Source organism: Meles meles, chromosome 2 (assembly GCF_922984935.1).
Source record: "Meles meles chromosome 2, mMelMel3.1 paternal haplotype, whole genome shotgun sequence".
Classification (NCBI taxonomy): Eukaryota; Metazoa; Chordata; class Mammalia; order Carnivora; family Mustelidae; genus Meles; species Meles meles.
Genome location: NC_060067.1, coordinates 168,199,620 through 168,217,767, shown reverse-complemented (window position 1 = coordinate 168,217,767; position 18,148 = coordinate 168,199,620). Strand labels below are relative to the sequence as shown.

At 41.0% G+C, this 18,148-nt stretch overlaps 1 protein-coding gene across 2 annotated transcripts in view; it reads right to left on the bottom strand.

Annotated features, from left to right (window-relative positions):
- Positions 1-481: 481 nt before the first annotated feature.
- The window catches only part of SLC18A1 (solute carrier family 18 member A1), a 30,564-nt gene continuing 12,897 nt past the window's right edge, over positions 482-18,148 (bottom strand). For both annotated transcript variants that reach the window (XM_045997715.1, XM_045997714.1), the window contains exons 7-16: positions 16,554-16,643; positions 16,266-16,309; positions 14,146-14,206; positions 13,969-14,064; positions 5,350-5,428; positions 4,359-4,410; positions 2,579-2,642; positions 2,194-2,313; positions 1,840-1,973; positions 482-885 (exon numbers count right to left, since the gene is read on the bottom strand). In XM_045997715.1, coding sequence (XP_045853671.1) covers positions 772-885; positions 1,840-1,973; positions 2,194-2,313; positions 2,579-2,642; positions 4,359-4,410; positions 5,350-5,428; positions 13,969-14,064; positions 14,146-14,206; positions 16,266-16,309; positions 16,554-16,643 — 854 coding nt within the window. In that variant the 3' untranslated portion in view covers positions 482-771. The remainder of the gene's footprint in view (positions 886-1,839; positions 1,974-2,193; positions 2,314-2,578; positions 2,643-4,358; positions 4,411-5,349; positions 5,429-13,968; positions 14,065-14,145; positions 14,207-16,265; positions 16,310-16,553; positions 16,644-18,148) is intronic.

Below are 18,148 nucleotides of genomic sequence, written 5' to 3'. Positions count from 1 at the left end.
GGAAATCCATTGTGGGAAGACATTTCAGGGCAGTTTCTTTTTAATTCCTCCAATAATATCTTGGAGATATATATATTTTTTTTCTGTCCTCCTGTTGTTATTTCTAACAGTCAAAGAGATTTAGGAAAGATGTAAACCCAGCTCTCCATTTGCTGAGGACAAAATCACTTTAACAGCTACAGATTTAGCCACAGAAGAACCACTCAGCTTCTAAAAACCAGGAAAACAATTTAAGTTGGCAATCTGACAGCAGTATAACATTGAGGACACATTCCCAACTTAATGGAGAAAACTCAGGAAAGACCACATGGAGGAACATAGGATAAAAGTTTTATGGTTTGCTCAGAATGTGCCAAAGAAAATCAGGTAACAGATGAAATGAGGTTTGTCAGTCATCCTACTGGTTTCAAGGGCATGGTGTGGTCACTGCTGTTCCCGTGGAATAAGTCACTCCTTGCAGAATGCACCAGCTCAAGTTTAATCAGCCTCACAATAGCTGAGGAGAAAGCATTTCTATGTTTTCCCATAAAAAATGGGCACCTGAAGCAACAAAGCTTAGAGGAAGAACTATGTGTTACACAGATAAGGAGAGAACCAAGGAATTGCACCCATGGGAGGGGAGGAAAGGAGATATCAAGGGGAAAGGGAAATGAAGCCTATTGAGCAGCCCATGGTGATCTGGTGATCAGGAAAGGAGGTGGTCACTTTGGTCACTGAAGTCCAAGGCTGATGTGTCCGCATGTGACAAGGTTCAGAGACCACCTTCTCCTACTACTCTTCACTGCCAGCCTCCTCATCGCTGTCCTCCCCCAGAGGAAATTCCCTAGTGGGCTTCTGAGTTGCACATATCCGAGTCTCCATGGCACAGTCCTGGCTCAGAATTGCCTGAAGAAAGACACAGGAGGAGAAATTACTGCACATCTTTCATCAGTCTCCCTGTTCCCTTCCCTCATTAGCTCATCCAAGTCTAGTGTTGCTCAGGAAATACTCAAGAAACAAGTGTAGGACTCTTCTTCTGCTTCATTTACAAGCACAAGGCCACCCAAGGCACCTCAGTGTAGCCACCCTGGTCAAGACAAATATCTGTTATGTTTTTGATTGAATCCTAATAGTGGTAGTACAAGCTATAGTAGAGAGCCAGCCGAAACCAGTACTATCCCCTATCTGACCTCCCTGTCTTCTTTCATCCCTGTGACCAGCCCCTACATCCATCATTGAGCCACCTAAACCTTTAGGGTCCTCATGCTGCACTAAAATAAAGTACCTTAGTAACTAAAATTAAAAGTTATGTCTCTCTTCCCCGTGGTTTTGTGCTTTAAATCATGACCTGGTAAGAACAATGGCAGACATGAATGAATGATCCCATTGGAATTTTGACCAACTTGAGGAGATAATGTGTTAACTCACATTTTTCTGGTAACTGAAGTATGGGATGCCTTTGATGGACTCTGGTCCCAACTCTTTATAACCTCCTCAGTTTTGTTCTTTACTTAGGGCCCTTCTTAACCACCCAGTATAAGAGGGAAAGTGTTTAGTAAACAAGGGAAAATAAAGAAGAGCACAAAGGAAAAATAAAGGTGAAAATGGGATCAGAAAATATGACAAAGCAAAAAAGACTTCCAAAGATGGAGGAAACAGCATAGGATGAAAAACAATGAGAGAAAGGGAGATCAAAAACAAACAGAAGATTATTCATTTCTCAGGTCCACAGACTATATAAACAATGAATCTTGGAACACTACATCAAAAACTAATGATGTATTTTATGGTGACTAACATAACACAATAAAAATTTTTTTAAAAAAATTATTATTCTTTTAGCAACAGTCAGTCTCTTACAAGATTTTCCTCCTTGGCTGGGGGGCTTCTCAGGTAGTAGCAGAGAGGAGCATAAATGATGTTGATGACCCCAATAATGACCATAAGCCAGGGGAAGCCTATGGCATGCACAATGGCACCCCCAGTGGATGGGCCTGTGAGGAATAAATCAAATTCACAAGTGTTTATTGGTCCTTGATCATACAGAAAACACTATGCAAGGAGCAATGGGTGACCAAGAGGATGTCCCAAAGTCAAATATTTCCAGAACCCTAGGAGAATCAGCCCTCTGGTTTTACTCTCAGCTGGTAAACAGTAGATAAGAGAAAATGGGACACCAAGTCCTGTGTGCTCCCCTCTCCCCTGCCAACATACCTATAGCAAAGCCCATACAGAAAGCCACATCAGCTATGGCATAGACACTCCCATACACAGAGGTGTGACGCAGGTCCACCAAGTGTCCCATGATGGGCATCATAGAGGAATCAACCATGCCTGTGGCCAAAGGAAACAGGACACTGTCAGCTCTACCCACAGTCCCTTCCCTTTTTTGTGGCACCATTCTTTCTTCTCCTCCCTTTAGTCTATTTCATTTGTCTGCTATCCTCCCTCTCAGCACTAACGCCTATCCCTGGTAGGAGTTAGGAGCCCACAACTTTGCTAGCCACCCTCCTGCTCCTTCTCTCTTTCCATATACCTCCTCTGATCTGGCCCAAAGCCAAAATTCAGGGGCCTTTGGCTCCTTTGAAAGTACTCTTACCTATGGAAAAGCCAAGCCCTGCATTGGGGCCAATGAGACCAAAAATATTGTGAGCCAGAGGAACCTGCAGCAGGGAAGGAGGAAGGATTTATCAGGAGTCCAATCAGTCACCACAAAACAAAGGGTTTTCACATGATATGCATTTATTAGCCATATGCTATGTACCACATATGTTAGTTATCTGGATTATCACTTCTCTTTATGAAGAAGAATCTTTACCTTTATTTTAAAGATATGAAAGCTAGATTGGCATCATTTGGGTTAAATGCCCTATCCAAAGTTAAAAAGCTAGTAAGTGGCAAGATTAAGTCTAAATCTCAGATTTGACTCCATTTTACATAATAATGGACCTCTTCTATTGCAAGAATTCTTCCTCAGCTTGCTTTCACCACCCTCCCAGACATACACTTCTGTCCTCACTCTTCACTGAATGGAGTTTCCTCTCTTTTCTATTAACAACATTCAAAGGTATTAATTAAATCCTAATTGGGTAGTTACTGGGGAAAGAAGAGAAAGGAAACATACCAACAACTAGTTACCCATAGTCTAGAGGGGTGGGTGGCATGTTTGGGGGTGTTGCATCAGTAAGCTTATAAAACTCATTCTTTTGCCTTCCCAATCCTCCACTGAAAGACTTCCTTTCCTCTTTCACTGCTTCCTTAGGTCCCTCACTGAACACGTGTTACCTAAACCTGCTACCCCATCATATTTAGCTCTCAGAGGTTTAACATACCATCTAGATGTTAGTGGCCAATAACAACTTTACGGATTATTCCTCAATCAATAGCTTGGGTTAAGATTTACTGTGGGCCCACTGTGGTGTAGTTTATATTGACAGTCCTAAGACAGGCTAACAGATCCCTTTCTACACTGATGAGGATACTAAACAAAAAGAGGTGACATATCTAGCTCAAAATCACACAAGAAGGAAGTAGCAAAGCTGGGAATGATGTGGAATGCATGCTCCTGATCAAGACCTCCAGCCTTTCTAGAACACTGTACTCAGTGCTTTACAGCTCTAGGAGGCAAGTGTATGTATAATCCCCATTATGAGGAGAAAATGAAGGCTTAGAGAGCTTGAGGGGGCTCTTAAAATTAGGAAAGCTCTTCTTTTTTTTTCTTTTTCTACCAAACATTCTGGCACCAACAACTGTCACTCATGTGATGGTTCCCCTGGTGGCTTATGAGGTCTTGTTAGGTTGAGATAAGTAAATTAAATCATAAAATGAACCACTTTAATGGCTCCAGAAATAGGTATCAACATGAATTGTTTCATGTGTCCATACATAGGGTCTCAGGCCTCTGGCTACAGCTGCTCCATTGCCCTTTTTCCCTTCTTCCCCACATCCTTTAATGGGATGACTGGTGGCATTTCTCCCAGAGCTAAATTCTTACCCATGAAGAAACAGTCTTTCCAACAGTCATTGACAAGTTAACCCTTTGTTCATTTCTTTTTTTTTCAATATTTTTTAAAATTTCTTTTCAGTGTAACAGAATTCATTGTTTTTGTTTTTTTATTTTTTTTCAAAGGAAAATTGTCTTTTTTTAATTTATTTATTTATTTTTATTTTTTTATTTACAGCATAACAGTGTTCATTGTTTTGGCATCACACCCAGTGCTCCATGAAGTACGTGCCCTCCCTATTACCCACCACCTGGTTCCTCAACCTCCCACCCCACCCCACCCACCCCGCCTCCTGCCGCCCCTTCATAACCCTCGGAAAATTGTCTTTTAATGTCTGGAGGCCTCTCTCTCTCTCCTAGACTTCATCATACTTACACAAAGCAAGCTGGTGCCTACTACCATCATCCCAATCAGGGAGCACAGCCACCTGGAAGAAAAGAGCCATCACAGCTTTAATACAATGTGCTAAAGGGAGAAATCCCTTCCACCTATCATCTTATCTCCACTACACCAGCCAGTCCTACACTCCTAATTCCATCAACCCTTTAGGATGTGATAAAATGAAGATATCTCTACATGATCCATTTGTAACCAGGTGAACCCTTTCCCTGACCTCCCCCTTGCCTGGTTCCATATCTTTTTCCATAGTAGAAGCAGAGGAGGTTCAATGCAACATATTCTTTCTTCCACTAGCAGAGGAATCAGTTTACTCAGAAGATACTTGCCCCTTGAAAGTAACCCTCAAACTTAATTCATGCTCTTTCCCAATTCAGACTACCTCTTACCTACTCATATTTTAGCTGGTCTTCAAAGCCCACCACAAAATGCACAAAAAAATACCAAACTTCTTTCCTTTTCTGATTTCCTATAGCAGGGGTTTTTAATCTTATCTTAAAATCTGTATGCTGAGCTTCAAAGATAAAATTGAAGCTGTTCTCACTGTAGTAGAACAAAATCCAAACTTACTTTTTAGCCTCAAACCCTTTCCATTTGGTGGAAGTACCTTTTTAGAACTCTCTAGGGCTCCAGGGAACACAGTTTCACAACCACTGCCTCCAAAGTAATGAGCTTTTTCATAGCTGTTCTCTGTGGGGTTATTTTAGGTCTTCAACTAGACAACAAACATCTGGTAAGTAAAGGTTATTCATCATATATTCACAACCAACTCAGGGCCATCCTTTATCCATATCCCCCTCACCACCTATCTACTCCTATCCTCTCTGTAGGTGGCTTTTATCCATGCATGCTTGTCCTAAACTTCCAACCTTAGAGAAGCTGTTCATTATCCTAGGTGCAGGGACAACCTCAAAAATCTCTCACATCTTACATTCCTATTATACTTTCCACGTATTTCCAGGCTACATACCGACCCATCTTGTTGGCCAACACACCAAAGAGGTTGGTGCCAATGAGGTAGGACACACTGGCAGGCAAGAAAGCGAGACCTGTAGAAAGACACAATTCTAAGATGAGGATATGCCCAATTTACTACAAAATACTATATTTACTACAAGACAATGAAGTTTCTCTGTTACCTTCAAGGATTCCAAACCACTTTGTTTTGTGTGTTGGAGATCCCTGTGCCAACCCAGAACAGCTGACATGAGGCTCTACACTTCCACTTTCCTCAGGAGCCAGGCTTTGTTTAGCTTTAATACAATGTCCTTCCAGCTCCCCCACATAGATTTCCTAAGAAATAGCCCTAATGAGAAATTTATATGTAAAAATCCTTCTGATTATCAACATAAGAATATCAGCAGCCTTAGAAAAAGAAATACATATTACCTGGGAAGTGAAATTCCTGCCTTGCTATTCACCTTTCTTTCTTTTTTTTTGGGGGGGGGGGGGATTTTGCATTTTCTTTTTTTTTTATTCATTTATTTGTTTATTTACAGCATAACAGTGTTCATTGTTTTGGCATCACACCCAGTGCTCTATGCAGTACGTGCCCTCCCTATTACCCACCACCTGGTTCCTCAACCTCACCCCCCCCCCCGCCCCTTCAAAACCCTCTGGTTGTTTTTCAGAGTCCATAGTCTCTCATGGTTCATCTCCCTTTCCAGTTTCCCTCAACTCCCTCTCCTCTCCATCTCCCCATGTCCTCCATGTTATTTGTTATGCTCCACAAATAAGTGAGACCATATGATACTTGACTCTCTCTGCTTGACTTATTTCACTCAGCATAATTTCTTCCAGTCCCGTCCATGTTGCTACAAAGGTTGGGTATTCAGCCTTTCTGATGGAGGCATAATACTCCATTGTGTATATGGGCCACATCTTCCTTATCCATTCATCTGTTGAAGGGCATCTTGGCTCTTTCCACAGTTTGGTGACCGTAGCCATTGCTGCAATAAACATTGGGGTACAGATGGCCCTTCTTTTCACTACATCTGTATCTTTGGGGTAAATAACCAGCAGTGCAATTGCAGGGTCATAAGGAAGCTCTATTCTTAATATCTTCAGGAGTCTCCACACTGTTCTCCAAAGTGGCTGCACTAACTTGCATTCCCACCAACAGTGTAAGAGGGTTCCCCTTTCTCCACATCCTCTCCAACACCTGTTGTTTCCTGTCTTGCTAATTTTGGCCATTCTAACTGGTGTTAGGTGGTATCTCAATGTGGTTTTAATTTGAATCTCCCTGATGGCTGTGATGATGAACATTTTTTCATGTGTCTGATAGCCATTTGTATGTCTTTGTTGGAAAAGTGTCTGTTCATATCTTCTGCCCATTTTTTGATATGATTATCTGTTTTGTGTGTGTTGAGTTTGAGAAGTTCTTTATAGATCCTGGATCTATCAACCTTTTGTCTGTACTGTCATTTGCAAATATCTTCTCCCATTCCGTCGGTTGCCTTTTTGTTTTGTTGACTGTTTCCTTTGCTGTGCAGAAGCTTTTGATCTTGATGAAGTCCCAAAAGTTCATTTTCGCTTTTGTTTCCTTGGCCTTTGGAGACATATCTTGAAAGAAGTTGCTGTGGCTGATATCGAAGAGGTTACTGCCGATGTTCTCCTCTAGGATTCTGATAGATTCCTGTCTCACATTGAGGTCTTTTATCCATTTTGAGTTTATCTTTTTGTACTTCACCTTTCTTTCTATTGCTCTAGTGGTGATCTTGGAAAAGTTACTAAGTATTTCAGAGCTTTACCATCCACATCTGGCAAAAACAAAGTTATGATTCTATCATACCAATTTACACTGAGGAGCAAATTGGATAGCATATTTAAAAGTATTTTGTAAACTGAAGCACTGGTCACATTTCTTTCTCTGATGGTAGAGTCATGTGCTCTAAAGCATGGTCTTTGAAGTCATACAGTTCTGAGTTGAAACTGTGGCTTGGCTACTTTTTATCTCTGTGACTTTAAGCACTTTACCCTCCCTGAGTCTTATTCATTCATCCATTCAGTCATTCATTCAGTACATTTAATGAGATTTTACTATGTGTCTGGTGATCTAAGATTAGAACATGATGGTGTAAATAAGATGGTGTAAATAAGCTAGAAAAAATCTTAGCTTTTAGGGCATTTACATTTCAAGGGAGGGAACCAGACAATAAACAAGTGAACAAATGAAAGAAAAGATAATTTTGAAAATAATAAGTTGTATGAAAAACATTTTATATGGCATGGAAGTGTGACCAGGAATAGAGCTAACTTCAGTTTGGGGGCTGGTAAGACCTTTTTGAGGAGATGACATTTAAACTGAGATCTGAATGACCAAAACAGAGTATTTCAAGCAGAACAAACAAGTAAGCAAATAAAAACATCTCATGCAAATACAGAGATGTTAAAGAAACTATTTGTCTCTTTTAGGAATAGAAAGGAGGTCTGTGTGACTGAAGCACAGTGAGCAAAGGGAAGAGTAATAGAAAATGTAGGCCTAGAATTTGGAATTTATTCCAAGCGCAATGGGAAACTTTGGAGGGGAATGACATATTTTAATTTACATTTTTTCAAGTCTTTTGGTTGTGGTTAGAAGAATGGGTTCACAGGACAAGAGGAAAAGCCAGAAAACTATTTGCAGAACCCAGGGAGAAAGTGACAATGTTTCAGCCTGGATGTCATGATGGAAAGAAGTGACCAAAATATTATTATGGTGGTAGAGTCAGTGGAATTTTCTGTTGAGTTGGGTGTGGCCATAGTTGGAGTGAGAGAAGGAGAGAAATCAAAAATCATTCATTTTGTCTTACTCAGTTGGGTAACTGGAGATGGAGGAAGAACCTGGGGAAACATATTAGATATACAACTGGAGATGTAAGGCATTGGTGTACAAGATTAGATTTCCAAGATCCTAAGCACAGATATAAATATTCATTTATTCATTTATTCAAGTTCAAAATATTCATTTATACATGGTTCTTAAGAACATAGGAAAGACTGGGATAACCTCTGAAACATTAGATAGAGAAGAATAGTGATCCAAGGTCTGAGCTTTCAGGGACTCCTACATTTAAAAGTTAGCAGGGAATTGCACTACTGGGTATTTACCCCAAAGATACAGATGTAGTGAAAAGAAGGACCATCTGTACCCCATTGTTCATAGCAGCAACAGCCACAGTCACCAAACTGTGGGAAGAACCAAGATGCCCTTCAATGGATGAGTGGAAAAGGAAGATGTGGTCCATATACACTATGGAGTATTATGCCTCCATCAGAAAAGATGAATATCCAACTTTTGTATCAACATGGACGGGACTGGAAGAGATTATGCTGAGTGAAATAAGTCAAGCAGAGTCAATTGTCATATGGTTTCACTTATTTGTGGAGCATAAGAAAGAACATGGAGGACATGGGGAGATGGAGAGGAGAAGGGAGTTGGGGGAAATTGGAAGGAGAGATGAACCATGAGAGACTACGGACTCTGAAAAACAATCTGAGGGTTTTGAAGGGGTGGGGGATGGGAGGGTGGGGGAGCCAGGTGGTGGGTATTATGGAGGGCACCTATTGCATGGAGTCCTGGGTGTGATGCATAAACAATAAATTCTGTTACACTGAAAAGAAATCAAATAAAAAAAGTTAGCAGGGAAGAGGAGATAACAAGGGTGATAAGAAGAAGCTAGTGAAATAGTTCAGAGGGGATGGAATGAAGGAGGAGGAGGAAGAAGAAGAGAAGGAGGAGGAGAAGAAGATGAAGATGAAGAAGAAGAAGTCAGAGAAGAAGAAGGAGAGGGAGGGGGAGGAGGAGAGCACAACAACAACAACAAGAGGAATAAGTGGTGGAGGAGGAGGGGGAAGAGGAGGAGGGAGAAGAAAAGGAGGAGAAGTAATGGTGGTAGTGGTGGTAGTAGTAGTTTGGCCTCTGAAGGAGTTAGGATGCTTCGACCACAAAAAGAAGGCAGTGAATATGCATACAAATGCAGGAAAATTAGTATACTTAGTGATGAGAACATGTGAGTTCCCATCTCATTGCTTCTGATTTCTCAATGACTAGGAGCTAAGAATGATGAAAGGTTGAGGGTGTGGAAGAGGTTTGAATGGATAAGTATTAAAATAGTCATTTCAGAAAGTGGGAAGGAGTACATAACTGGGGATCTAGAGAAAGATTGTTGGGCAATGTGAAAACCTACTTTATTTTTTTAGCCATAAATGTAAGGTGAGACCAATAGTCTTGCTGTGTGTTTTCCCACAGCCCCAATGTGCCACTCATGCATAGGCAAGGAGTAGGCAAAGTGGCTTAACCAGAATCAGTGCTGTGTCAGCTGACAACCCCAGAAGGAAAGCAGGGCAAAGGAATTAATACTTTCAAAGGAGTAACATCATGATGTAATTCAAGCTGAATAAATAAAAAGTGAGGACATGAGAAGTGATAGAAAATAGAAAATGACTTGAGGCCAATGGATTGATGATCTCCATGTGGCCAAAATTGTTGATATGGGATATTAGAATACCTGAGTAGGGAATATGTGAATTGATAACTGGACTGAATTATCTGAAATTAAATTTCAGAGATGATAAAATTAATGTCAAGGTCAAAAAGGTTTGATTGGTTAAGGTGGAATGGAGAAAAAGATCATTGCAAAAGATTATTGCAAGAAAGTAGATTAAAGAATAGACCAAGATGCTGGTAGAATTATCTACCTGGATATTGAAGCCATCAAGAATTGTGAAAGGTGGGAGCCTGGGTGGCTGAGTTGTTAAGCATCTCCCTTAGGGTCCTGAGATTAAGCCCCTCTTCAGGGGTCCTTGCTCAGTGGGAAGCCTGCTTCTCCCTCTCCTACTCCCCCTACTTATTTTCCCTCTCTCATTGTGTCTCTTTCTGTCAAATAAATAAATGAAATCTTGGAAGAAAAAAAAAGAATGATGGAAGGAATAAAGGAGAAAAGAATATGAGCCAGGTGTTGACAACTTTAACAAACGAAAAGGGGTACCTAAGGGGGCTACAGGTGATTGCAGTGAAGAGAGGTGGAGGGGGGTATCATGACATGACCTTCAAGGGAGTTGGGAGTCTTTGAAGGAGAATAAAGAAGGAATAATTCTGGGGTGCCTGAGTGGCTGTCAGTTAAGTGTCTGTCTTTGGCTTAAGTCATGATCCCAGCATCCTTGGATCGAGCCCCTAGTCAGGGTCCCTTGCTCAGAGGGGAGTCTGCTTCTCCCTCTCCCTCTGCCCCTCCTCCTGTTCGTGCTCTCTCTCCTCTCTCTCTCTCTCTCTCTCCTCTCTCTCTCTCAAATAAACAAATATAATCTTTAAAAAGGAATAAGAAGGAGAAATGATTCAGAAGTAACAAAGGTGAGTGAAGTCTAGAGGAACATGGATTTCCATCAAGAAAGCTGGGAAACAGTGCTCTCAGGAAACATTCAGCTCTCAGGGCAAGAAGATGATGAAAATGTTTAGAGAAGAGTTTGAAGACATGGGACACTTGTCAATGACAGGAGGTTCTAAAAGCTCCAGGAATTTTTGGAGGGGGAGATAGGAAATTGGATCAGATTAAGAAATTTATGAAATATGGTGGGGATAATAATAATTCCTACCAGATAGGCTGCTTATGAGCCTTGAATGAGATACTGTGTGCCAACCATTTTGCATAGTGTCTGGCACAGAGTAAGTGTCCTCTGAGCATCAGCCTTAACTGTTATTGTCCTAACCCGTTAGTAATAGTGTCATGACTTGAACCCAGGCCTTCACCTTCCAACTTCATATGTTTCCACTATCCACACCAAAGCATGACAGCACAGATGTCTTTGACATAAGGTACTGCACAAAATGAGCAGTGAGAGTTTTTTCAGGTCTCACCAGCCTCTCTATGCCTTTCTGTACCTACAGGAAACAGCGGTGCCTAATAGAAACTGTCATGATGATTACAATTGAACCTAAAGTCAACAATTCACCAATTACTGGTTGATAGCTTGTTTGATTTTAATATTCTCTTTCATGGGGTGGAAGTGAAGCGTATCTTAGTGTATTTGTCTATTTGCACAGGGCTACAATGTTTCCAACTGTACCCATTTGTTTATGTTTAATTGCTTTTAAAAATTTAGAACCATAACTATTCCACTGTTTACCAGAGATCTGGAGATAGGCACCTCTAGGAAGCTTAATATCCTCCTAGATATATCTTCTTACTGTTGTTTTAAATGATATGGAATTTCCTAAATAAAATTTCCTCAACCAATGTGACTTGCTCTTTAAGACTGGGTATAGCTTGCATTTCAGTAGCATTTTTTTGCAAAATATATTCCAAACTATATGTTTATAGACAAACATATATTTTTCACAGCATATCTTCCAAGGAGCAGGGAATTACACATAGCTGTGACTGGCAAAATAATTTCAACAAAAACAATGGTGAAAATAGTTATTTTTATTTACATAGTATATCTATCCTGTATTCCAACCAATTGTGCTCATCCCTTTACCTATTTATTTTCAAAGATTTTATTTATTTATTTGTGAGAGAAGGAGAGAGAGGTGGGGGAAGGAGAAGAGGGAAGGGACAAAGAGACTCCATGCTGAGCACAGAGGCCCACACAGGGCTTGATTTCAAGACCCTGACATCATGGCCTGAGCTGAAATCAAGAGTTGGATACTCAACTAACTGAGCCACCAGGTGCCCCTGTGTTAATCCCTTTAGAATACATAGATGTATTTAATCCTGAAAACAACTCTGAAAGCGTCTCCATTTACTCAAATGAAAAAAGGTGGTGTTCGAAGAGGTTAAATAACTCACCCAAGGTCACAACTAGTAAGTGGTCAGGAGTCAAACCCAGGTCAGCCTGTTTCCTCCCCACAGGGAGAGTACTGGTCACAAAATGCGTCACTTAGGAAGTACTCAGTCGCAGACTACCAATCACCCTCAAAAGTGCTGTCTCCTCCAAACAACTTTGACAGGTGGTCTGCATTTAGTGTAATATTTTTCAGTGTGGTCCCTGATACTGTATCAGCATCACCAGGAAACTTAAGAAAATGCAAATTTGATTCTATTGAATTTCTGGGTGGTGCCCAACAATCAGAGGTTTTTTTTGTTTGTTTGTTTGCTTTTTTAAGACTTTATTTATTTATTTGACAGACAGAGATCACAAGTAGGCAGAGAGGCAGGCAGAGAGAGGGGGAAGCAGGCTCGCCGCTGAGCAGAGAGCCTCATGTGGGCCTTGATCTCAGGACCCTGAGATCATGACCTGAGCTGAAGGCAGAGGCTTTAACGCACTGAGCCACCCAGGCGCCCCCAACACTTAGAGTTTTAACAAGCTCTCCAGGTGGTGTGAGAGCTTTTGAAGCCAGACTTAGAGATGCAGATAGCATTGAGGAAAGTTGTAAAGGAGTGTGGGAGACAAAGCTCTCTCAGGATCCTGACCTTCTTTCCTGAGAGCTTTCAACTGCAGCCTTGCCTGCATAAGGGGCTATATAGAATCAGTCCAGTGAGTTTCACTGGGTTTTACTAGCCTCTCAATGCCTTTCTGTGTGTAGAGGAAACAGTGTTGCCGACTAGGAATTGTCATGATAATTGTAATTAAACTCAAAGTCAACAATTCACCAGTTACTGAAGGCTGGTTTGCTTTTCATATTCTCTCCTATGTGGTGAAGAAGAGCTGGGGAGGAGCTACCCTGAGCTGTGTTCGCCCACCTGCACAGGAGCCTGAGCTGTCGTAGCCTTGGGGCAGAGCACCAACTAACTCAATTAATTGTTATGGTCCAAGACATTTGCAGCCCAGAAAAATCCAATTTGAAGCTAAGAGTGCAGCTTGGAGCCCTGCTTAGAATAGTCCCCTACAAAAATTAGATTTAGTGCTTTTTGTTGCATGCTGAGCTATATCAGGTCCTTATCAACTTCCCCTCTGGCCCCATAAGACTCTTCCCCACAGGGGCTGAATGGCACATAGCCTTCTCTATTCCTTGTCCTCAGGCTTCCTGGGAAGGGCCAGAACCTCCTCTCTAAACTCAGATGAATCACAGGGACATCTCTCCATGAAGAAGAGGAAGATCTTCCAGCCGGAAGCCTCCATAAACACCTTGTTATAGGCAAAAGAACAGCAAAAACTAATATAGGGGAAGGGGAGTTGAAGAGAGAAAAGTGTGGATGGTAGTGGTACGTATTAATATTCTGCAGGTGCAAAGCTTTTCCACATATTATGCCATTTATTTCTCAAATGACCCTTTGAACTAGACAGTATTCCAATGCCCATTTCAGAGATGAGAGAGTTGGTGCCCAGAAAATTGATGTGGTTTGCATAAGTTTACATAGCCAATCAATGGAACTGAAATGAAAATGCGGACTTTTGACTAAAAATCATTGATCATTCTACCACATAGCTAGGTATGTAGCCCCTCTCAACCCCTCCCACCTTGCCTTTCTTGGGCCGCTTCTTGGAGGTGCTGCCTGCCCACTCAGGTTTGATTTACAGATATGGACAGAGAAGATAACTCTGCAAAGGAAGCATATTGTGCCTCTGTGACTCTGAAGACCTGGGCCTGATAGTGCATCTCAATTACCTGAAAAAAGTTGCATGGCACACACCTCTGCCTAAGCCCAAGTTGAGGAACAAGGTTACTTACCTAACTGCCACTCAGGTGAGCACATGGTCTGCATCATCCAGATGGGCAGTGTGGGCTCCAGCATGGCCACTCCCATGTTAGCAAAACAGAGGGAGCCTGGAGAGACAGTTCTGTGAACACCAGGGCTACCCAGAAGCCCAGACCCTCCCATTGCAAAGAGAGGCATTTTCAGCTTACCTGCAGCCACCAGGATATAAGGGTCTTTGAGAAGTGTAAGGAGAGGAGTCCCCCTGGCACTCTGAAAACATGGACAACAAAAAACTTCCATTTATACAGTGTACATCTCTCCTATTGTCATAGAATCTGAGAATATGCAGACAGGACCTTAGAGATCATCTATGTCAGCTCCTTTAATGAAGAGACCAGACACCCAAATCAAAGGAGATAAAGTGACTTCCCCAATGTCACAGAGTCAGCTGGCAGTATACCTCTTGTGTGCAAGGCAAACACAGGGGTATTCACAAAGAGTAAGACAACATATTCCAGACACAATTCTTGCTTTCAAATGACCGTCAACTAGATGAAAGTGGATTGTCAGCAAGGCCAGCAATGGGCAATGGGTGTCTGGACTCCTGGTCTTGGGCCTCACCACGAGATCTAGCTGGTGCTAATGTTTGCACACAGGTAGTGTACTGAATCCCAAAGGTGAGCCCAGAGGTGATAACTCAGAAAGATCTTCAAGCATTCTGGAGGCTTCATCCTGACCATTTTGAGCCATATTGGCAAGTCAAGCTGAAGGTATTTGAAAATACAGATTAAAATGCAAGCCTAAATGCTCAGTTCTAATTTCCCCTTTCCCTCAGAAAATCTTTATTCCAATTAAACTCAATCACTCCACTTTCCTCCCATGCATTCCAGCAGATTATTTTTGCCTAAACTATGTTCATGATTTTTTGTTTTGTTTTGTTTTGTTTTGTTTTTGTTTTTGCCTAAACTACCTTCTTTCTCTCTTCAGGTCCAGATCCTACCCATTCTCAAAGTCAGTCTTAAATGGCTCCTTCTTTTCCACTGTATTTCCTGACTTAGTAGCAGAAACTTCTCCCTCTAACAAACTTCCTGAGCATTGTGCCCTAATCTGTGATACTAACTACATTCTATCTGATAATAATTTAATGGTTTTGATATAATAACCCTCCCTGCATACTTAACAGGGGTACGTAAAATATTCAGAGATACTAAAACTAAATATATAATTCAAAATAAAGAGACAAAAGCTAAATCAAAAAATACACATAAAGAAGTCCAATAAGGCCTTTAGCCTAACAATTCCACTTCTAGAAATTTATTCTATAGATTACTTCCAATTTTATAAAAATGCATATTCATAAGGTTATTAATTGTAGCATTCTTTATAAAATACTGGCAATTACCTAAATGTTTAAACATAGGGGATTAAATAAAATATGGCATGCATACAGTGGTATTTCCTACAGGCAGAAAAATAATAATTGAATTTTTGAATATGTAGAATATTATCATCTAAGTCAAAACCATGCAGAAAGATATTAAAGGAAAATAACTTCTCCTCTTACAACACTTTTGGTACCATATGTGGGGGCTTTCCCACCAAACAATTCTTCGGATCTCTAAGGGTACCAGCTGGGTGTCTTATAATATAGTTCAGTTCTACATTGACTTCTTAAGGTTAGCACAGACCCCACAGGTAAAGGGCTCAGTCCCACAAGACTGACCCTTTCAGATCCCAATTGAAAATAATGGGTTCCGAGGTTATTCACACTTTTGTCTGTGTTGGCTATAAAATCAAGGTTTTTAGTTCAAACTTCCCCATACTTTCTGTATTTCCTTATCTTTCATTCTTTGTGGTTTGATATGGATCTCCCAGAGACATCTGTGCCTTGGAGTCAGACAAATACCAACTCTGATATTTAACCCTGATATAATGGTAGTCTATAAAGATGCTCTTTGGGGAGAGATTATCTAAACAGCCTCTAAGATCTTTGCTAGCTCTGAGGTATTGTAACTATGAACATACAGGTCCCAATGTCATTGTCTTTTGGTTCTGAGTTTATATACATATAAATTTTGTAATATTTCCTTGATCCTTCATAAGGCCCTTCCTCCATCTTTGTCCAATATCAGACCAGACTGCCCCTCCCCGCCACCATCTCCAATGCTACCCTAAATATGACACTACCCAAGTATAGTTCTCACTTTCTTTGATTCCACTCCTCTTCATCTTTCTTCTTTTGTTTTGACAGGGATGATCTGGGGGGGAGGGGTCTTTGTAAATATTCATTCTCTATATCCTTTGGCAATGGAGCTTAGTGTCAACTTACCTCAGGAGAGAATTTGGAAGGCTGTAGGATACACAGCTGGAGTGCTAAGAAAGAAAGTGGGAGAGAAAGAAACAGTTTATTTTGTCCACTGATTAGTTGAAGGCTTTAATAACAGCCACATTGATATCACCCTATCATGTACAGATCTAACTCCCTGAGTTTCTTCCTTTTTCCTAAAATAGGGAAGTCCTTGATCTTTAAAGCATGTCAAAACTGAAACCACAGCATAGTGCATTCCCAATCTGACTTAAGCTATCATCTGTCTGGTGACCTCTTATGGTGACTTACCTCCATCCAGTAGTGCCAGGAAGGCCAATATGAGGAAGGGTGAAGACTGCCCAACAAATGAATCCATCACACTTCCAAAAGGAGCTCCCACTGGAAAGGCAAAGCAGGCACAGATTTCAGAAGTATGGACAAATTCCTAGTTGGTGTGACTTGTCCACATTTACTCAATGAACCTCCATGTAAGGTTCGAAGAAGACCTGGCTCTCAGGAGCTCACTTTCTACTAGAGAAAATGCATGTTGTGGGGGTGGGGAAGGGGAACCCAAATAATTAGAACATGGTGAAGAGTAGAGTTCAACAGTAAAGGTTCAATCTACAAGGTGCTGTGCAAGCACGATTCATTGTGTTCAGGTGAACACAGGGCTTTGTCAAGTGGGTAATATAGGTAGGGAAGAAGCATAAGTGAAGAGCACTGAGGTATCATAAAAGAGAGTGTGGTTGCAGTATAGAGGTTCCTCAAAAAGCTAAAAACACAGCTACCCTACAACACAGCAATTGTACTACTAGGTATGTATCCAAGGATATAAACATAGAGATTCAAAGGAGCACATGCACCTCAATGTTTACAGCAGCAATGTCCACAAACGCCAAAATATGGAAGGAGCCCAAATGTCCAACAGCTGCATGGATAAAGAAAATGTAGTATATATGATGGAATATTAGGCATTAGAAAATGAAAGCTTACCATTTGCAATGACATGGATGGAACTAGAGTGTATTATGCTAAGTGAAATAAGTCAGCCAAAGAAAAACAAATGCCACATGATTTCACTCATATGTGGAATTTAAGAAACAAAACAAATAAACATGGAGGAAGGGAAGGAAAAATAAATTAAGAGGAAAACAGAGAGGGAGGCAAACCATTAAAAACTCTTAGCTATAGGGAACAAACTCAGGGTTGCTGTAGGGGAGGTGGGAGGGGAGGTGGGGTAAGTGGGTGAAGGTATTAAGGAAGGCACTTGACATAATGAGCACCGGGTGCTACATGCAACTGATGAATCACTGAATTCTACCTCTAAAACTAATAAAACACTATATGTTAATTAAATTGAATTTAAATAAAAAATTTTTTTAAAGAGCGTGGTTGGATAACAAATAGAAGAATATCAATTTTCAGTGTGCAGTCACTAGAATATGAGTATTTGGGAGAGGAAAAGTAGAGGTGGGGAATGTCGAGACCGAATAATCAAGGGCCCTGTATATCCAGATAAAGCATCTACTTGGTCTTGTGGACAGTGAAGAAACGTGTTTTAGCAGGGGAGAAATACCACCATCTCTGGTCATAGCAAGTTTCTGGTGGCACCTTTGTGGAAGGAGGAAAGGTACAAGAAATCAGGTAGTAGGCTGGTTCCAACTGAGATGTGATGAGGAACTGACCTTGAGGAAGTGGTTGTAGAGAATATTAATGGGTTTATCCATTTGAGAGTGAGAAGTGATAAAGGAGACCAGGATGTACCAAAGTTTTAGCTTGGATGTTTGGGAAAATGGATATTGACAGAGAGCAGGATTTTTGTTCCCCTTTCTCCCATGGTTTTGGGGGAGGTGGGTGGACATGTACCAGGAAGAGACCTTTGGTGTTTTCTCTTCAACTAGCTT